This window comes from Nanorana parkeri, unplaced genomic scaffold, assembly GCF_000935625.1.
Source record: "Nanorana parkeri isolate BGI_ZX_2015 unplaced genomic scaffold, ASM93562v1 scaffold527, whole genome shotgun sequence".
NCBI lineage: Eukaryota > Metazoa > Chordata > Amphibia > Anura > Dicroglossidae > Nanorana > Nanorana parkeri.
In genome coordinates, this window is record NW_017306795.1 from 284,362 (window position 1) to 305,470 (window position 21,109).

Sequence of the window (21,109 nt, forward strand, 5' to 3'; positions counted from 1 at the left end):
GTCACGGCAGAGAGCCGTGACAGGATTGAGAGGTGAGCGAACGTCGGTATACGTTCGCTCACCTCCCGATCTTCTGAGCCGACCTGTGACCATCTCATTGTCACAGGGCGGCTAGAACTATGAGGTGAGTGAAAAGCACCCCCCTCATAGTTCTCCTTTAATTGGCTCCTGTCTAAATTGGCCCTGTATGCATGTGAGATAGGGACCTTAGATCGTAAGCTCCTTGACGACAGAGACGGATGTGAATGTGCACTATATTAAAGCACTGTGTAAGTTGTCGGCACTATATAAAATACCTGTAATCAATAAATAAAATATTTTTATTGCCCATGTAATTATAGTCCAGAATAACATTTTGTACTCTCCTTTTCAGCCATAAGGTGAAGTTCTAGAGCTTATCGTATTCTTTCTCTGTTTCTGTTGTTTGCAGAACTGAGTGCTAAGAAATTCACATACCCAAGTTAATGACTTGTCTCTTATACAATCAGATCTCTTATACAGAACATATACAGTCATGTGAAAAATTACACCCCAAGACAAATGATGATGTTTTCAACATATTTGAACAGGAAAACATTAGATCTTTATTTACACAGGGCCTACAGATATAGGTGATATGCTTGAATAATTACAGAAGGAAAATGTGCTTTTTCAATCGTTTCCTCTACAAAAATATAAATAGATGTAATGACGTACTGTGGAAAACGCACGTGCACCCTTGGCATCAAAAGCTGGTATTGCCCCCGTAGCAGGAACTACTTTTTTTGCATAACTGCACACCAGAATCTGACATCGACTCAGTAAAATTTAGGACCATGCAAAACTCCTTCAGTTGCAAGATATTTGTAGTTTCCTGGCATGGACTGCTCATTTCAAATGCGCCCTACAAAATCTGCCCTTTGACTAGGCCAGTCCATAACCCTCCATTTCTTCTTTTTGAGCCATTCCTTGCTGGGTTTCCTAGTCTGCTAAGGATTATTATTGTGTTGAAAATCTAATTTGTGGCTCAATTTCGACTTTTGGCCAGATGGGCTCACATTCTCTCAGCGACTGTGAGGTGCCAAGGCCCTGAAGAAGCAACCGTCCCTCCCTCTCCTCCCTGCACCGCTCGCTCAGCCTCCTGTGACAGCGTGTCATCATGGAGAGCGGGTACAAGCAGTCAGTGATCGCTGAGTGTTTGTACATAATTGAGGACTGAGTATGTTTACTATATCCTCAATTATGAATGAATGGGAGAGATCTACATCACCTCCTGTTCATTCATGATTGTGGGTATAGTAAAACATACAATGTTCTCATGTTATCAATGAACAGGAACACTCAGAGGATTCTTGTTCATTGATAACAGGGGATACAGAAAAAAAAGAGATTGAGGACTCTGTCCCCAATCTCTTTTTCTATTTTAAAAGTGAAATATCAGTTGTCTGTTTAGACCAGTGGTTCTCAACCCGTGGGTCGCGACCCAAAAGTGGGTCGCGACACCTTCTGCAGTGGGTCGCGGTGTCATTTCTTCATGGAGCGGCCCATCTGCAGTAGAGCGAAATAGAGAGGGGAATTTGTAGTACAGCTTGTGAGAACTCCATAATGTAAAACTGTCCCCTCTCTCCCGGCCTCCCCCGGGCTCTCCGATAAAGTGGTATGGCCCGGGGAGAGAAGGGACTATTTTCTCACTTTCGGCCGGCGCATTAATATCAGGAGCCGCGGCTCCCGACAATTAAGTTAAAGTTCTGGCCCGGCCTGCACGGGAGAGTACAGCAGATATCAATCCGCCGCTGTATCTACTGTACTCTCCAGTGCAAATAGTTCAGTGACAGTCTGACTGGAATCAGAGAAAGGTAGGCAGGCAGACAGGGAGATGTGCACTGTGGCAGGGCAGGAGACACTGATGGATATTATGTATTCCAAGCCCACATAATATCCATCACTGTCTCCTGTCAGAATGTATGTTCATTAAATACACAATGAATGTTATTACACAGACTGGGCTCAGAATACATAATGTCCATCAGTGTCCCGTCATATTGTTCTCTGTTAGTGCAGAAGCTGTGGGGGGGCTCCGCTGCAATTTTTTTTTACCTGCAGCAGAGCCAATGCTAATGCACCCCAGCCCTCCCCCAGCTTCTGCACTGACAGGGAACATTATGACAGGGGACACCGATGGTCATTATTTAATTAAAAAAATTAAAATAAATATTTAAAAAATGTGAAAGTTTATAAAAAATAAATAAAAATAAAATACTGTAAAAAAAATTAAAATAAAAACATTTTTGGTTTCGGCCTGACATTTTTTTTAAATTTCGATTCGGTTTTGAAATTTGCATTTCGGTGCACCTCTAGTACTTACTGTACGTTTTCACATGACTGTATAGCAGAACACATGTAAAACAACAGTTTACATTCATCTTGAATAACACTGACCCAAAGCCATTATAGCTTGCCTTTAAAGTAGACCTAACCCTAAAAGTTGACTTTAGGTCTGCCAATCTCTTGCTTTCATAAAAAATAAATTTTGACCCCCAAATACTTAAATAGAATGCTGTACCCTGGAATCCGATAAGTCTCAGCCTCACTGCCACCAGTTGGCTGGGACACAGGGTGGGTTCTGTATGAAGCACAGTTTGGTGACTGGCTACAAGGGCTGTTGCACATAATCAAAACCTCATATGGAGCTTAGCTCCAATGGAGAGGTGGAAGTGTTAGTGGTCTCCACTTTGAGGCCACACAGCTTCCACCCAAAATCTCCAGAGGGACCAGCACAGGACTTTCTAATGAAGTGAATGGAGACCATGGAGCGTATGCATGAGTGCCACTTAAGAAATGTTAGTGTCCTTTAATGTAAGTGCTTGGGGAGAGGGGCAGAAAAGGATAAAGATAAAAATATAGACACAGAGACTCCAATAGCAAATCAATTATGTCTATTTATTGAGCAGCATAGCATGATACACTCAGTGCAACGTTTCGGGGTCTCACTGGATCCCCTCCATCAGGCAGAACAAGTCATGCAGATGCAAGTGAAAACACATGACTATATACACAACATAATGTGTGCCGCAGCACCCACTTTACTAGTTTGGAACAGCGGTTCCAAGTGCGATGGGTTTATGGACTGTATCCAGAAAAGCCCATTAAACATGCCTTTAAGGGCCTGAGTAGGCTTTTCCCGCAGAAAGAGAATATCCCTTTAATTTCATTACTAAACGCTTGCAGAGCATGTTAGTCAGGACAATAGCCTTCCACATCCTGCTGAAGAGTGTTTACACGGACAGACACACCCATCACATTACAAGCTGGAGAGGACTACTGCCAACTCCAACTATAAACACATAGACATATCAAATTAACATAGCAGATTACTGAATGTAAGTTTGATGACTCCTGAATATGAAAGTTGTTCCATAGACAACTAAAACCGTAAACACTGTGCGAGTGATTCACTAAGCGCAAACACGCTGTTCACTTTGCATGGGAATTTTTAATTTGCAAGGAAATTTCCCTTGGCTTAGTGAATGAGGTGAAGCTCTGCTGACTTCCATCATACAATCATGTGCAAGCAGGAACACAGTTTTCTTTTTTTTCCTTGCACATGATTGAGTATTCTTTGCAAAGTGAATTTTTGCCACATGCAATCAGCTATTTCCTTGCAAAGCAATATCTCCTGTGCAAAGCAAGTGACCTATTTGACTTTAGTAAATCAGCCCCTAGTGCAGGAATTGGGGATGATCTGAGGTCTGAAGGTGCAGGAATTGGGGATGATGATGAGATCCGAAGGTGCAGCAATTGGGGATGATTTGGGGTTTGATAATGCAGGAATTGGGGCATATCAGAGGAGTAAAGATGCAGGAATTGGGGCTGATCAGAGATCTGAAGGTACGGGAATTGGGGATGATTTGGGGTTTGATAATGCAGGAACTGGGGCTGATCTGAGGTGTAAAGATGCAGGAACTGGGGCTGATCTGAGGTGTAAAGGTGCAGGAACTGGGGCTGATCTGAGGGGTAAAGGTGCAGGAACTGGGGCTGATCTGAGGTGTAAAGGTGCAGGAACTGGGGCTGATCTGAGGGGTAAAGGTGCAGGAACTGGGGCTGATCTGAGGTGTAAAGGTGCAGGAACTGGGGCTGATCTGAGGTGTAAAGATGCAAGAACTGGGGCTGATCTGAAGTCTGAATGTGCAGCAATTGGAATGATCTGAGGTCTGATGATGCATGAATTAGGGCTGATTTGAGGTCTGAATATGTAAGATCTGAGGTCTGAATATGTAAGATCTGAGGTGTGAATGTATAGGAATTGGAATCATATCAGGTCTGATGATGCAGGAATTGGGTCTGGTCTGAGGTGTGAAGGTGCAGGAATTGGAATGATCTGGGGTCTGAAGGTTCAGGAATTGGAATGATCCGAGGTCTGAAAATGCAGGAATTGGGTCTGGCCTGAGGTGCGAAGGTGCAGGAATTGGGTCTGGTCTGAGGTGCAGGAATTGGGTCTGGTCTGAGGTGCAGGAATTGGAATGATCTGGGGTCTGAGGGTTCAGGAATTAGGACTGATTTGAGGTGTGAAGGTTCAGAAATTGGAATGATCTGAGCTTTGAAGGTGCAATCATTTGGGCTGATGTGAGGTCTAATGATGCAGGAATAGGAATGATCTGAGTTTTGAAGGTGCAATTATTGGGGATGATCTGAGGTCAGCAGCGCCCTATTGTTTACTGGCACGATGGTTGTTTAATTCTTGTACATTTCCTAAGCACCTAAGCTGCCTATGAACAGCCCTTTCAGCTTCTGGGGAAAAGAAACAGTTAATAGGTTATATTTATAGATTTAAAAAAAACCTGCGCCACTAAAATTTATTTTTCAGAGCCGTCCAATGCTGACCCTGAAACTGCCAAACAGAAATCAGGACCAAGCATATAGACTCAATTCTGGACATTTTAGACTCAGTGCCAGGATTTCATTTCAGTGGCATGACCTGTGACTAATCATTGCGGCATTCCGAAAACATCTACCATGGAAATGAAAGTGTATTATGTATAGTTAGGGCAGGCTGATGTAATACTAAGCAAAACATGACTCGGCTAACAAACATAACTCCGGTTTCATTTTTTTCTCCCTGGTCCATCTCCAAATGTTCTGTGAACATAAATTACTGGCTGGTTTATAAGGGTACTCTACTTATTATAGAATGGTGGGGTTTGACAACAGTGGCGGGGGGGGGGGTTTACTCCATTACAGAATGGTGAGGGCTGACAAGCCAAGTATGAATTTAAAGCTTGGCACACCCTGATGGGTGCTGTACAGTCTTACAATGAATAGGTGAAAACAAGAAGGCAGGTGAGATGACTTCACGCATGGAAACACAAACGGCTCACACCAGGAAGTTGCAGAATGCAAACAGGATACAGATCAGCACACCAGAGCGATGTGTCCTCACTTCTTTCAGGGAACAATAAGCGGCAAGGTAATGCTTAAGGTAAGCCAGGCCAATGAAAACTGTATAAGAAGAAATGGACTGATCTATTGAAGTGACTAGTGGAATACACTTTCTTCCAGCCACAGATCCTCATTAAAGCCGAACTCCATTCACAAAGCTAAATGCACGAGCTAAATACAGATATGGAACTGATTTACCTGTCAAAGGATTTCTATTCCTGTCCATCCACCCCTAAGATAAACACAATCCTGCCAGATAGTGCAGCATGATGGTGACCTGAATGTTCTCTACTGTAATTAAGCAAACCAGCCTGTGGTTGCAATGCTATGCACGCTTCAATACAAAAAGTTTACAAATGTAAATTTTTTTTATTTTCCTAATGTGGGTGCATTTATTGGATTTTTGCAAAAGGTGGACTATTCCTACTATGCCTTTAAACTAGCTGAATTTGAAAATAATTGTATTGATTTTTTTTTTTAACGACTATATAACTGCATTTTTTAAATCACTTGTACATGAGGGATTGTGGTAGCGATTACTATGTCAGTATAATAATATATTCAAGCACCTGTGTCTCCAATAGACTATTTGAAAAAGACTTTGGTTCCCTCGATTGTAAGGAGATCCCATCCCGGTGCTTAATTATATCAAACAGAGGATATATCAACCCAATTAAATACCAATTTGACTTTAATCCCATATGAAAATATACTATAGCACACAAAATAAACACTGTAAATAGACAAAAAGAGAAAACAAACATTAACTCTTTGTTTTCTCTTTTTGTCTATTTACAGTGTTTATTTTGTGTGCTATAGTATATTTTCATATGGGTTTAAAGTCAAATTGGTATTAAACTGGATTGATATATCCTCTGTTTGATATAATTAAGCACTGGGATGGGATCTCCTTACAATCAAGGGAACCAACGGTTTTTTCAAATAATTTTTTTTATCACCCCGGAGTTCAGCTTTAAAGAACTACGGGCAAAAATATCCTTAATCCTTGCCGTGGGGGTAACCCCGACTCCAGTGATGGTATGGCCCTTGGTATCCTTACGTCCTATAATGTGTATAGAACATGTATAGGACCTTAGGCTGCTGGAGGGAGAGAAGGCAGCAGGTCAAACAGCCAGCCAGCGGCAAGGTTCATGTGAGTATAACTTTTTTTTTATTTTCGTCCCTAGACCAAAACGAGCACTTAACCATTGCAGTGCTGGGGTAGCGCCACTACAAGGGTTAAGAATAATTCTGCTCAGAGTTCTAAATGGAAGGACCACAATTTTCATAAACCACAGTCGGCTCCTCATTTTATGCAGCACATTCAGCAGAACTTCCTACCTTATTGAGTTTTCCAAGCGATGAGATGAGATCGGCCCATTCTGTAGAGGACTCGAAGTTCCTCAGAGCCTTCTCAATGACTGAGGAGTAATTTCTATATCTGTAATCCCCCAGCAGCTCCTGCTCTTCTGGGTCCATCTTTCATCCTTGCTGGAAGATGCGCTGCAAACAAAACAGAGGGTAACATTGGTCTAGGGGTATAACATTCAGCAAAGATGAAGAAATGGGACTTTCATGGTACCAAAATTCAGATATAAAAAGAAAAAGCCCTCAAACGTATATCTCTTTACAATCATTTAGATATTTTATTACAAGGAATTCCTAAAAGAGCATCAAAAGCATCAAGCTTTGAGACAAAGCTGAGAAAAAGAGGATGCTTTATACAACATCAGCCCACCTATATGCAAGGTGAATATTGTTCCCATGGCATTTCTGCCCCTAGATGCTCCTCGGCTCCATCTAGTGGTGGGAATGCCATGGTAATGGCATTTGCCCAGCATATGGCTGGACAAATGACGTGTAAAAATGATCCCCTAAATTTGTCTGATACACTTTTTATTAATACCCCCCTTTGTGTATGGGCCATACATATAGTATACAATCCACATCATACAGCTCTGTCTCCTAAGAGATGGTTCCGGCCACTAGGTACTCTTCGTGTGGCCTTCAGATTGGCACAACAACAGTGCATAGAGAGATTCATGGAATGGGTTTCCATGGCCGAGCAGCTGCATCCAAGCCTTACATCACCAAGTGCAATGCAAAGCATCGGATGCCGTGGTGTAAAGCACGCCGCCACTGGAGTGACCAATCACGCTTCTCTGTCTGACAATCCGATGGACGTGTCTGGGTTTGGCGGTTGCCAGGAGAACGGTACTTGCCTGACTGCATTGTGCCAAGAGTAAAGTTTGGTGGAGGGGAGGATTATGGTGTGGGGTTGTTTTTCAGGGGTTGGGCTTGGCTCCTTATTTCCACTGAAGGGAACTCTTAAGGCATCAGCATACAAGACATTTTGATCAATTTCATGCTCCCAACTTTGTGGGAACAGTTTGGGGGTGGCCCCTTCCTGTTCTAACATGACTGCGCACCAGTGCACAAAGTAAGGTCCATAAAGACATGGATGAGCGAGTTTGGGGTTGAGGAACTTGACTGGCCTGCACAGAGTCCTGACCTCAACCCGATAGAGCACCTTTGGGATGAATTAGAGCGGAGACTGCGAGCCCGGCCTTCTCCTCCAACATCAGTACCTGACCTCCCAAATGCGCTTCTGGAAGAATGCCCAGAGATACACCCCTAAACCTTGTGGACGCCTTCCCAGAAGAGTTGAAGCTGTTATAGGTGCAAAGGGCGGGCCAACTCAATATTGAGCCCTACGGACAAAGACTGGGATGCCATTAAAGTTCATGTGCGTGTAAAGGCCGGCATCCCAATACTTTTGGCAATATAGTGTAACTCAAATCTAACGCGCCGTAGTGCAAGATGAAAAGTGGACCTCTTCACACCATATGAAAACATTTAACAATGCAGTTCAGAACTGATCAGCAGGATATTAGTGGAACACAAAGATGGCAGTCTGTGCCAAAAGTTGCTTCCTAGTCGGCCCTTTTTCTAGGATTATAATGGGCTTCGTGGATTGAATGGATGGAGAAATTCATCCCATTTGCAATGAGGTGTAATCCAGCTAATCGGATTATAAATAGCCTAGCTGTGTAACCTTCATTGAAGGGTAACGTGTGACTATCTGTAATTAGCGGGATTTTCTACTGTACCCGCAGACTTATTCGATTAATTCTTCAATGTGAATATGCAAAATGCAATTTATGGTGCTACAATCTCTCTGAAAGTTTCCCCTTCTCTCCTATCCTAGATTTTTAATTGGTATTAAACACTCAATCTTTTTCAATAATTAGTCCAGATCCAACAAGCATACATTGCCCAGCAAAGTATTTTCGTACATTTTCACCCAAGCACTTAGTCATCTTGTTCCAGCTCCAACTCTCTCAGCTCGGCTTCCCTGAACTTCCTGTCCAGTACAGGATGACAAGGGACAGATAAGTTTCTGACAGCTGTCCATCTACTAGCTTGGAGAAGGAAGGAGTGTGGGAAGCAGGGGCAAGGGAATTGACTTGCCTTGCAGTGCCTGTGTGTTTGTGAAGAGAAGCAAGTAAGTAAGTCGGATGTTTGTAACTCGGGGACTGCCTGTATATATATAGATTTACTTTCTTAAAATATATCTAAAGCCAAAACTTTTTTCTTTTTCATTTTGGCTATCGTAGGGGAGGGTATATGATTAGGAAGATTTCATTTTACTTCCTGTCCTGTAGACTCAACAGGAAGTGGGGGATAGCTTTCCATTGAGTCAATTGATAAATCAACTTTTATTGAAAGGAAGAAAGGAAGGGAGGGGGAGAGTCCAAACATCGCCTTTGCAAACTTGCTTGATCTGTCTATAGAGATATAAGAGGAGATTCAATGTGTTTATTGGCATACTTACTCTTTAAGATACACCTGTCATAAACCTTTCTCAACTGCATTGTGCGTGTTTCCACATTCTCCACATGCTGTCACAAGGAAGATCAAACATAGGGAGGAACGGGAATCAAATATTTGCCAATACTGGGACTTCCCTTCCATGTACAGCACACAGGTCCTCCTGTAGAGCCGCCCAGCTCTGACATGTCTGTACTGAGATGGATACCGTGACAAGAATGCATGCAATATTGGTATCTGGATTCACAAGACTCTTTTCATGGACTAAGAATCTAATTCTCCACGTCCTGCCACAGATCAGGGACACACTGAGGCTCAGTGAAAGGACATTCCTCCAACAGGATGTGATCAGCGACCAATAAGATCTATTCCTTCTCTGTGAAGAATGCTTACAGGTGGATATGTGACACAAAATAAGGGGCCCAAGTTAAAGAAGACCTGTCTCCTTTATGAAACAGACTCGACATGTTAATAAATGATGTCCTAATTTAAAGTCAAAAACACTTTGGAGTTGAGTGGGTAAGTGATAGAGCAGGGGTGGGCCACTCCGACCCTCCAACTGTGATATAGCTACAAATCCCAACATGCCTCTGAAAGTCATGACTATAACTGAAAGTCTTGCAATGCTTCCTGTAAAGAAATACTTTGTTGGGTAATCTATATTTCGCTTGATCTGGATTCATTATGGGAAAAAAAGGTTGAGAGTTTATTAGTACTTTTATATAAAAAAAAAAACTGAAACGCACTGAAAAAAAAACAAAAGTGCATTTTATCCCAATTTTGTTGACCAAATAAAAAGGACCTGTGCTAAACAAAGATGGTGTGAAAATCTTTATGATAAACAAAACAGAATTAATAGAAAATGTTTCCAATAATTCTATTCATACAAAACATTTTGTTAAACAAACAAACTGCATTTTTTAATTTTATTTTTTGCAATTTTAGCCATATCTCTGTTTATTGAAAAAATAAATAAAACATTTTTTTTTTTAAATGAGATAGAGATAGATATCTATATCGATATATCTCTATATCTATATCTATATATCTATCGATAGATATAGATATATATATATTTTTTTTTTATAAACAAATAACCAGCTGAATGTCTATTCATACAAACAATGTTAGGTGTTAAACCAATGCTGCATTTTTAAAAAATATATTTTTTTCAATTAAAAAAAATATATTGAAAGATTGTTTAAAAACAACCAAATGAAGGCCTTTAAACGTGCTAAAAAATGATGTGCAAATCATTCGGATATACAAAGCGGTAAAAAAAGGAGAAAAAAAAAAAGCTATTGTTCAGTAAACAGCATTCCAAAACTTAAAAATGTGGTCTAGTTGCAAGCTTTGGTTAGCCTGGGACATAAAAGGGTTAACCACCATTCCCTATTCACAACTATGTTTAGGTTAGGTCATGGGTAGGAAACTCTGGCCCACCAGCTGTGCTTTACCTACAAATCCTATCATGCTTCTGGGAGTCATGTCTGTGGTTGTCAGTCTTGCAATGCCTCATGGGACTTGTAGTTCCACAACAGCTGGAGGGGCCGGAGTTGCTCACCCATGGGTTAGGTTATGGGTAAGAAATGCATATTTATTTTATATATATTATTAATTAGGCATTGCTTTCATTTTTGCAAATGCAATTTTTTTAGTGCACCCCGGGGAATAGGAACAGCAGCTCCTGGGGGTGTAATAACAGAGATATAATAACCCAAACTGTGATCCTGGCTTTCTCCAAAACCGGTCCCTTCAGCCTCACTCCCCCTCTGCTCCGGTCTAAGGTGCCGCGAGTCATCACGTTTTATACATTGTATTGGACGTGAGGACGCTGAGGGACATGCCTCTGGAGCGGAGGAGGAGACAGGTTGAAGGGACCGGTCTAGGAACCAGGATAGCCCCACTTCAGGAGGTTCAGATTTTATTTCCCAGGAGTTCCTTTTTTTAATGCAACGCATTAATAACATTCTGAAAACGCATCATGTGCTTTGATTAAAACCCATGGGCGTTTTTTAATGCACGGGTGCGAGCAGGAGCAAAGACTGCAATAGTCTTTCCAGGCCATATCAGCGAAGATAAGGGGTCAGGCAGAGAATGGTACAGTTATTTGTCTTTGTAGAATAATTAACTGCTTATATTTAACAGAAATCCGCAATACTTCCTACAGATAACACAACGCCAGTTCTGTGTCCACCTCTTACAGCAATGACGTCAAGTCTGCTCCAAACAAGGCTTGTATTTCCCCTTTTGTAGCAGAATTGTGATAACACCAACTTTATATTTGTTACATGCTCCCATTCACATTGCAGAACTTCAAAAATACAGTGGTACCTCGGTTCACAAACTTAATTCGTTCCACGATTGTGGTCGCAAACCGAATCAAACTGTGATCAGACCGCGATCTCGACTAGAGGAAGCCACAACCATGTCTCAGAGCAGGAAGATGGCTGCGGTTGTGTTCGCCACCCGATGCGGAGTTCACGAACGGAAGCAAAATTTTGCCAAACTTCCCGCTCGAGAACCGAATTATTCGCGATCAGAAGCGTTCGTGAACCGAGGTACCACTGTACTTAAAAGTTTCTGCTTACCTTCCTGCTCACCTGATTAAAATGCTACTGAGATTTTCCCTTCTATGTAATGAAAAGGGGTGCGGGTGTGTCTGGAGAGTTGATTAGTGATGGGCTTGGACGTGTTTGCAGCTCCACGTGCCGAGCCCGCCAGGAAGCTGACAGCGCCAATCACAGGTACTGAGACATTATCCCGCTCCGCAGTTGCAGAGATCGGGATATGGCGCTGTCAGCTTCCTGGCGGGCTCGGTACGTGGAGCTGCGAACACGCCCGAGCCCATCACTAGAGTTGATGTGTACTATAATTAACTCAGTCTGTGATGGCAGATCTCATTATCAATAGTACACTAGATGTGTACACTCTCTGTCCCCTGAAAGGATTCAGGGCCCAATCACACCATAAGGAGTGCATTACAGAGCGTTGGGCCTCTGGAACGCATCCCAGCCGGTCACACATTCTAACACAGTCACAGACTTTGATAGAACACCGGCTCATTTTGTTTTGGGGCTGGAGGGGGCATGGCGGTGCATTGAAGTCAATGGCGCCACATCCCCTGTCCGCAGTGTGATTGCCGGAACCCAAACTCGTGGCACATTAGTGCCTGCATTCCGGTCCAGTGCGATCTGCAAAAAATGCTGCATGCACTACATATTGCAGATTGCAGTGGACCGGAACGCAGGCACTAATGTGCCACACGTTAGGTGCTGGCAATCGCACTGCGGGCGGGGGCATGGCTGCGGTGCCATTGACTTCAATGCACCACCACGCCCCCTCCCGCCCAAAACAAAGTGAGCCAGCTGGGTTGCATTCCAGTGCGTTTCAGAGGCAGAACACTCTGGAACACACGCTTTGTGGTGTGATTGGGCCCCAAGGATCTCATGGCTTTGGTGAAACATTGTATGTAAACACGCTTTTAAAATAGTCTGCCCTCTACATGTACATTGCAAGATTCTGAACAATTGCAAGCTGCCTGTAGAGTCCTATGTGTAAAGGTCCAAAGAAACGACTACAAAAAGGTAAGAAATATTTTTTTAAAGAATATTTTTCGGCATGCCGTGTGAATGGGAACACACAACAAACATATAGCGGGGGGTTTCCCAAATCTGACTGCAAAAGTGGAAACACTTTAACCCTTTTGCTGCCATGGATAGTACAACAGCCAGGAGTCGGTTTACATTTCTTCAGCCGAATCCCAGAAGCAAGCAGCCTGATCACTTCTATCAGTCCTACAACATGCCACCCTTGCCCCCCCCCCGCTATGTATCCTGGGCTCCGTTGCCCAGGATACATGTCCCGCACCATGCCGCCATACATGTCCCGTACCACGCCGCCATACATGTCCCGCACCTGCAGGCTCCTGACAGCTATGGCTGGTGTCCACAGGGAGAGTGGAGGGTGATCATCAAACATCCATTTGTTGATCTTCTCTGCACTGAATGAAGCTGGAAGCGACAAGCATTTCGTCACTTCTAGTTTCAGAGCTGTCTTTCCCCAGCCCCGGGGAAAAAACGAATCAAGCACGATCTGAGCTTAGTTAGCTTCACTAGAGTGCAAAGCGGGCACTAATACACCCCTAATGTCTCCTTAAAGAGGACCTGTCAACTCCAATGTGCTATAAAATAGGGGACTACTTAGCTTCCTATGCGATAGCAATAGATTTAAGTGTAAAAAAAATTAATAAAATTACATATGAATAAAATCAATAAAAACATTAAAATGTTTAAAGCTCCCCGCAAATATGTACATGCTCATACATAAATATAATTATTACATATTAATATATTACATAATAAATGTATGTGTTACCATATAGGGGGCTTGTTAGCCCCCAATGTAATAACTTTATTGCTAAGTGTAAAAAAAACAAATACAAATAGGTAAAAACTTACCTGTGTCTCTGCTGCTTGCTCCCGTCCGATGATCCTCGAGCGGCCGTGAAGTATCATGGGGTGGGCACATACGCAGTACAGATCTTCACCTGGGAGAAGAGGAGAGACACAGGTAAGTCAATGCACACAGCCAGCAGCGTGCACACGCACAGACACCGTGGGACACAGAAGACACAGCAGTCAGCGCTGGATCAGAGACAGGCACCAGCGCTGTAGGGACTCCTGAAAACTACAGGAAAGAAGATGATCGGATCAAGAGGCAGGCATCATTTAGGGTCCTTATACTAGCATTGGGGGGGATGTAACTTTAATGTCACTTTAAGGAAGGACAGAAGAGATCTTAATCCTTGCAGTGGAGTTACCCCCGTACTGCAAGGGATAAGCGCTCATTTTGGTTTAGGGTCCAAAGATATACTCACCCGATCCTCAATGATGCTGGATCCTCCTAGAGCGGTTCCCCAACAATAGTGAATGCATTAGTGAGATGCTGCACTGCAGATGTCTGATGCTGATGCAGTGCAATGCAATGTGATCCACGGATGATAGTGTGAACGAGCCCTTACAGCGAAAGATCACCAGCGGCAACAGAATATGACTAGGGGTAACAAAAGCAAAATGACTAAGGAGAGGCTTCTGCTAGTCCTGAGAGAATCACTCCGTCACTAGCCAGAACAGTGAAGAATCTCACTCACTAGCAAGGGGTGCAACTGGTCCAACTAGCGAGCAGGCAACATCCCACTGGTCCGACTAGCGAGAGGGCGACATCCCACTGGTCTAAATAGCTAGGAGGCGACATCCCACCGGCGCGGCTAGCGAGAGGCCGACATCCCACCGGCGCGGCTAGCGAGAGGCCGCGGCTAGCAAGAGGCCGACATCCCACCGGCGCACCTAGCAAGAGGCCGACATCCCACCGGCGCGGCCAGCGAGAGGCCGACATCCCACCGGCGCGGCCAGCGAGAGGCCGACATCCCACCGGCGCGGCCAGCGAGAGGGCGACATCCCACTGGTCTGGCAAGCAAGGAGGCAACATACCACTGGTCCAACTAGCCAGGGGGCCACATCCCACTGGTCCAACTAGTGAGGGGGCGACATGCCACTGGTTTGGCTAGCGAGATGACAACATCCAACTGGTCCAACTAGCGAGGGCGCGACATCCCATTGGTCTGGCTAGCAAGGAGGTGACATCCCACATGTCCAGTTAGCAAGGGGGAGACATCTCACTGATCTGGCTAGCGAGGGAGCTACACACAACAATGCACAGTGTCAGTGGGCTCCTGCGCTAATTTATAAAGTGGATCAGGCACAGAATAAAGACTGGAAACAAATAAATAACAAAATTATTAAATACTGGACATTCAGAAGAGTAAAAGATGGTCACTTGAGTCACCTGCAGCAGTTGTCACCACTGGGTGAGTTATCATGGGCACTACCAAGCATACACTTTTCACCAGTAGAATTACCCAGTGGGGAGCAATAGTAATGGTGAGCACTTACAGGGGATAAGGTGCAGCATATTAACCAAAAAAAAAAAAAAACAATTATTATTATGATTAACAATAATACATATACTGTTGTATCCTCAGTGGTCACCGCTGAACAGGGACAATAGGATCACTAGTACGTGTGGGTATTAGTATAATAAGTGAATGACAATACACCACAATGCCTGTGCTAATTTATAGAGGGGATCAGGCACAGAATTTGGACTGGAAACAAAAAAATAATACATTCAGGATCACTACTAAGCATGCACTTTATACCGCTGAGTATGGAGCCTGAATCATTAATAATAAATAACTGATCTCTAGGCATTGCAGATATTATATAAAATCTAATGATCCAGTTTTATCCTTGGTGGTGGACACCAAGATCACCAGTGAATGTGGGTTGTAGTGTGATCACTGAGTGGGAGAATTGCATACACAATACCGGGGGCTCCTGCACTCATTTATAGTGGGGATCCGGCACAGAATTTGGGATAACACATACAATACTGATAGACAGTGCAGATCATTCATAAGAGTAAAAGATGATCAGTCACCTGGGGCAATGATCACCACTGGGTGAGTTTATCAGGATCACTACTAAGCATGCACTTTTCACCATTGAGTATGGAGTCTGAATCACTAATAATAAAAAAAAATTATTATATTGATAAATAACTGATCTCTAGGCATTGCAGATATCACCAGTGAATGTGGGTTGTAGTGCAATCAATAAGTGGGGGAAGACCATAAACAATGTCACTGGGGCTCTTAGCCCTCCTTCACACCTGAACGTTTTGTAGCGCGTTCTACGCTTGACGAACGCTCTACAAAACGCTCAAACATGAAAATCCCATTGTTTTCAATGGGTCTGGTTCACACCTTGGCGTATTTCAGCCCGTCCCTAACGCGCTACAAAACGGCCCACGCCTGAAAAGGTACATGTACTACTTTGGGCCGTTTTTCTTGCGCGTTTCCATTGGGATACAGCCAAGTAGCCCTCGGAAACGATTTTTTTACCGCAAATCACGGTAAAAAAAAAAACACGCGTCAGACGTGCATATACAATACGCCTAGGTGTGAACCAGGCCTTAATCTCATTCATAGAGGGGATCAGGCACAGAATTTGGACCGGAAATAAAAAATAACACATTTATACAATACTAATAGACAGCGCAGATCATTCATAACAGTAAAAGATGATCAGTCACCTGAGTCACCTGGGGCAGTGGTCCCCACTGGGTGAGTGTATCATGGGCACTACTAAGCATACACTTTTTACCACTGAGTATGGAGTCTGAATCATTAATAATTATAATAATAATAATAATAATAAATAACTGATCTCTAGGCATTGCAGATATTTCATAAAATCTGATGATCCAGTTTTATACTTAGTGGGGACACCAAGATCACCAGTGAATGTGGGTTGTAGTGCAATCAGTGAGTGGGGGAAGACCATACACAGTGCGGGGGGCACCTGCGCTCATATACAGAAAGGATCAGGCACAGAATTTGGACTGGAAATAAAAAATAACACATTGATACAATAGAGACAGTGCAGATCATTCATAAGAGTAAAAGATGATCAGTCACTGGAGTCACCAGGGGCACTGGTCACCACTGGGTGAGTTTATCAGATCACTATTGAGCATGCACTTTTCACCATGGGGAATCATTGAATATGGAGTCTGAATCATTAATCGTATGTATGATAATAATAAATATCGATAACTGATCTCAAGGCATTGCAGATATTTCATGAAAAAAATCTGATGATCCTCAATGGGCACCCCAAGAAGTGAATGTGCTGGGGGGCTCTTGCGTTCATTTACAGAGGGGGATGCACAGAATTTGGACTGGAAATAAAAAAAATAACACATTTATACAAAACACATAGAGACAGAGCAGACCATTCATAAGTGTAAAAGATGATCAGTCATACAGGGGCAGTGGTCACTACTGGGTGAGATTATCAGGATCACTATCAGCACCCGATTTACCCAGTCGGGTGTCAGTAGCAATAGTACCAGGGGGGATAGGGTGCAGCATATGAACTAAAAAAAATACAAAAAACATTATTAGTAATAATAATAATAAATATGGATCTGTATGCATTGCAGGTATGTCATAAAAGCTGATGACCCAGCTGTGTCCCCAGTGGTGAATGGGGACACCCGGATCAGTAGTGAATGTGGGTCAGTAAGTGGGGGCTGACCATGCACAGCGTAGGGGGGGCCTTGCAGTGATTTATAGGAAGAATAAGATGCAGCTCCTCTCCCGCTCCCCCCTCCCAGCACTGCACCCACCTGAGCTCTCCTGGATCCTGCTGCTCCCCCTGCCAGGCATCCAGCCCATGGACACTACCGGTCTGATTGACAGTACACCACAGCCAGCCCGGGGATCGAACCACTCCCAGTGAGAGGGGGGGCGAGTGAAAACAAAACACCGTACGCAGCTCCCGCTCACGCTGTCACACTAGGCTGTCTGTGTCAGCCCCTTCCACTAATACTTTTTTCAATGCTCCAATAACATGTTTATAATAAGGAGGGCGATGAATTGTGTTTACAAAGGCAGGGCCCCTGGAATCCCCCCCTCCGGGGCGGATGGTACAGTCTCCTAGGCTGGGTAGTTGTTCAGGTTCTGCCGCTGGTGATGTCACTGAGCACTGGTGTAACCCCTTCCTCCCCAGGGCAGACACACAGCACCCTGGTGTATGTGTGATTGGGGATGCAGGGGTCATGGAACAAGTGCAGGGCTGGATGTATATACTAAGCACATTGCACAATACAGATTAGGTGGAGGCTGGCCAGATGTTGTGGAATTATTGGGATACGGATCAGAGGCTGTGCCCTGCTTTCCCAGCATGGCAAAACCAGTCTGACTGTCAAGCAGGATTTATGTCTGCCAAAGCATCATCATCAATCATCATCAAGACACCAAACATGTCAAGCTTTAATATTGCGCACACCCGTTAAATCGCAAAAAACTACCATACTCAAAATTTACCATAGCCGACGCTTTAAAAGCTTTTACCGCTCATCAGTTTAGTGTTATCAGTGATTGATGACCCTAGACTTATTGCTCTCACTGCGACGTTCGCGGCGATATGTAACATGTGCAGCGCAATGGATGTAATCGGCGTTTTCACACGACGTAGGCAGGCTTGACGCATGTTTGCGTGTGCATGTGGGTTATTTATTTTTTTATTATTATTGCTTTGATATGTGATTTTTTATTTTTTTTGTAACTTACATTTTTTTAAACCTTTTTTTTTCACCGAACTTTATTGCTATCACATAGGGAGCAAACAAGCTCCCTATGTGATAGCCAATTTGCGGTGACTACCCCCCCCTCCACCCCCCCGGCATGTTTGCAAGATGATTTATGTGCAGGACGCAGGTCTGATTATTATAGGCGGCATTTACTGGAAAGGCAATTAAATATTCAACTTACTGAACCCCCATTCACGCCTGAGCAGGAACGCCTAAGTTCATTTGTGTGCGTTCAGGTGCGTTTTTGCCATGGTTGCCCGAGCAACAGCCCAATCAATCAATGGGCTGCCCCATGCCTGATGAACGGTGCAAAGTAGCTCATGCAGCATTTTCAGCTGCGAGCGTACCGTGTTCTTTCCTACATGTTTGGCACGTGTCCATGCGTGGGAAAAAGCACGTGTTTTACCAGCCGTGTTTGGGGTGCCATTAACAAGTAATGGCGCCACAAGCTAGTTGCACATTTTTGACACGTTGCAGGAACACGGCAAGGCGCACACTTTGGTGTGCATTCACGGAAAGCGAAGGTGTGAACCCGGGCTAAGCACTTCAACGCTCAACAGGAGGAGTCGCATTGTTTTTCTACGGCCCCTGTTCACATCTGAGCGTTCTGTCGCCTGTAGAAAAATAGCTTGAAAAAGTACATGAGCTTCTTTTTAAGTAAAGTCACGCGTTTTGGACCCAAAAGACTTCAATGAGAGCAGATAGTGTGCATTTTTCACACGTTTTTATTTGCCTGGTAACTAGTTTTTAATTTAATTTATTTTTTAATTCACAATCGTTAAAAATAATACATTAAACATTTTTAATTCAAACTAATTGTATTAAAATTAATTTAAAATAATAATTAAAAAAATGCTCACCCCTAAAACGTGTAAAATTGCTTGAAAAAAGAACAACCAAAGACACTCAGCTCAAGTCTGAATGGGGCCTAATAATGTTTATTTAAAACTGAAGCTTTTGAATAGAGTAGAGAATGGTTAAAAAAAGCTTTCCTTTTTTGTGTCACGTTGGGAAGTTTCATCTTTCACTTCCTATTTTGAGACACGACAGGAAGCGAGAGGGGGAGGGGAAATTCCCTCCTATATTGTAATCACAGGAGCAGGAGCACCCATTGAAAGATTTCAACTCCAGTCCTGTTGTAGTGACAACACACATTTTCGGATTTCCCGTCACTTTCGGTCCCAGTGTCCATGGTCATCAGGACAAATGGAGGGAATCTCCCCGTTGGTGACATGGAGGGCAATACAAATATGGCAGAGATTCAACCCTCACCGCTCAATCTTAAATTGACTTGAGATACTATAAATGGCTCCGATGCGACAGGGAAGTTCCTTTTCAACAATCCAGAATCTGTTTTTGTGCCAAAAATGTATCATGATGTTTGAGACTGAGACGGCCGCATAGTCCCATAGAGAATGACGGGAGCTGCGTACTAATCACAGACAGCACCTGTCCTTTGCGGGAGTTGCTCGGTACGGCCCTGCACGCAGCACGGAGCTGTACGTGCGGCCCGATTCCTGTGTGAATGAGGGCTAAGGGTTACCAATGGCTAAGGGTTACCAATGGCTTTATCTTTCTATAAATCGCTCACCATATCAGCATGGTGATCACATGACATTGCTAGCAAACAAAGTCATGTGACTTTTTCATCCACTCAATATTCACCGTCGCAGAACACATGGTGTAACTGAGGCCTCATTTCTGTGAATTGCTGGCCAAAGGGAAATTGGTAATCCTACCTTGAAATCGCTATTCCTAAGAAGAATGAACAAATAAACGGCCTTTGATGTTGCTTTAGAAGAAAACCCCTCCATGATACGCCTCTCAACCACATGACACCAAATAAAGATTGGTGTACCTGGTAATTACCAGGGCCGGATTCATTCTCCCTCGAGTGACAGATGAGAGAGGAAGAGCACGGCACAGCACAGCTCTCCCCTCTCACTGTCTACACGGAGCGGCAGTGTTACCTTTAACCCTGCCGCTCACTCAGCGGAGGAGCCCGGAAGACGGAACCAGAGGAGAGAGGTAAGTGCAGGGGGGAGGGGAGGAGGCTGCACACTGTTTACATGTGATCTCGGCGACATCGAGAGTTCACATGTAAACGAAAAATCGCCTGCCTCACTCCACATTTAGTCCTGCTACAAAGCAGGACTGTATGTAGAGAGGGTAACTTCGCCACAAGGACACCGCTGCCGCCCCTCTGTGCCCTGCCGCCACGAGGCCGGGCCTCGGTGGCCTTGTGGGGAATCCGGGCCTGCCTGGTAATTGAAATACTTAAAGTAGAGCTGAAGCCAAAGCTTTTTTAGTTTTGGATAAAGTAGGTAACCACCAGAGATTCCCCTCACTCTGGAGGGATTTCCTTTCACTTCCTGTTGTGGCTATTGGAAAGGAAGTGAAGTGAAATCTCTCCAATTGGACACAGATTGGAAAAAGGTGGCAGGGGTTATAACCCTCCCTTCAGTTCTACTTTAAAGGATGACTGTACCTCTAATCTAAAGGTGCCCTTACACTGCTCGATTCTTGTACGAGAATCGCGGGAAATCCCGCGATCGTACGAGAATCGAGCAGTGTGAACGGAGACGTGCGACCGTTTCTACTGTACGGTCGCACGTCTTTTGTCTAAGGAGCACGCTAGAAAACC

At 43.9% G+C, this 21,109-nt stretch overlaps 1 protein-coding gene across 1 annotated transcript in view; it reads right to left on the reverse strand.

The window, feature by feature from the left end:
* DOPEY2 (dopey family member 2) overlaps positions 1-17,571 on the reverse strand; it is an 84,987-nt gene extending 67,416 nt beyond the window's left edge. Inside the window, exons 1-2 of the mRNA XM_018561491.1 lie at positions 17,500-17,571; positions 6,757-6,918 (exon numbers count right to left, since the gene is read on the reverse strand). Coding sequence (XP_018416993.1) covers positions 6,757-6,894 — 138 coding nt within the window. The 5' untranslated portion in view covers positions 6,895-6,918; positions 17,500-17,571. The remainder of the gene's footprint in view (positions 1-6,756; positions 6,919-17,499) is intronic.
* Between the last annotated feature and the right edge of the window lie 3,538 nt (positions 17,572-21,109).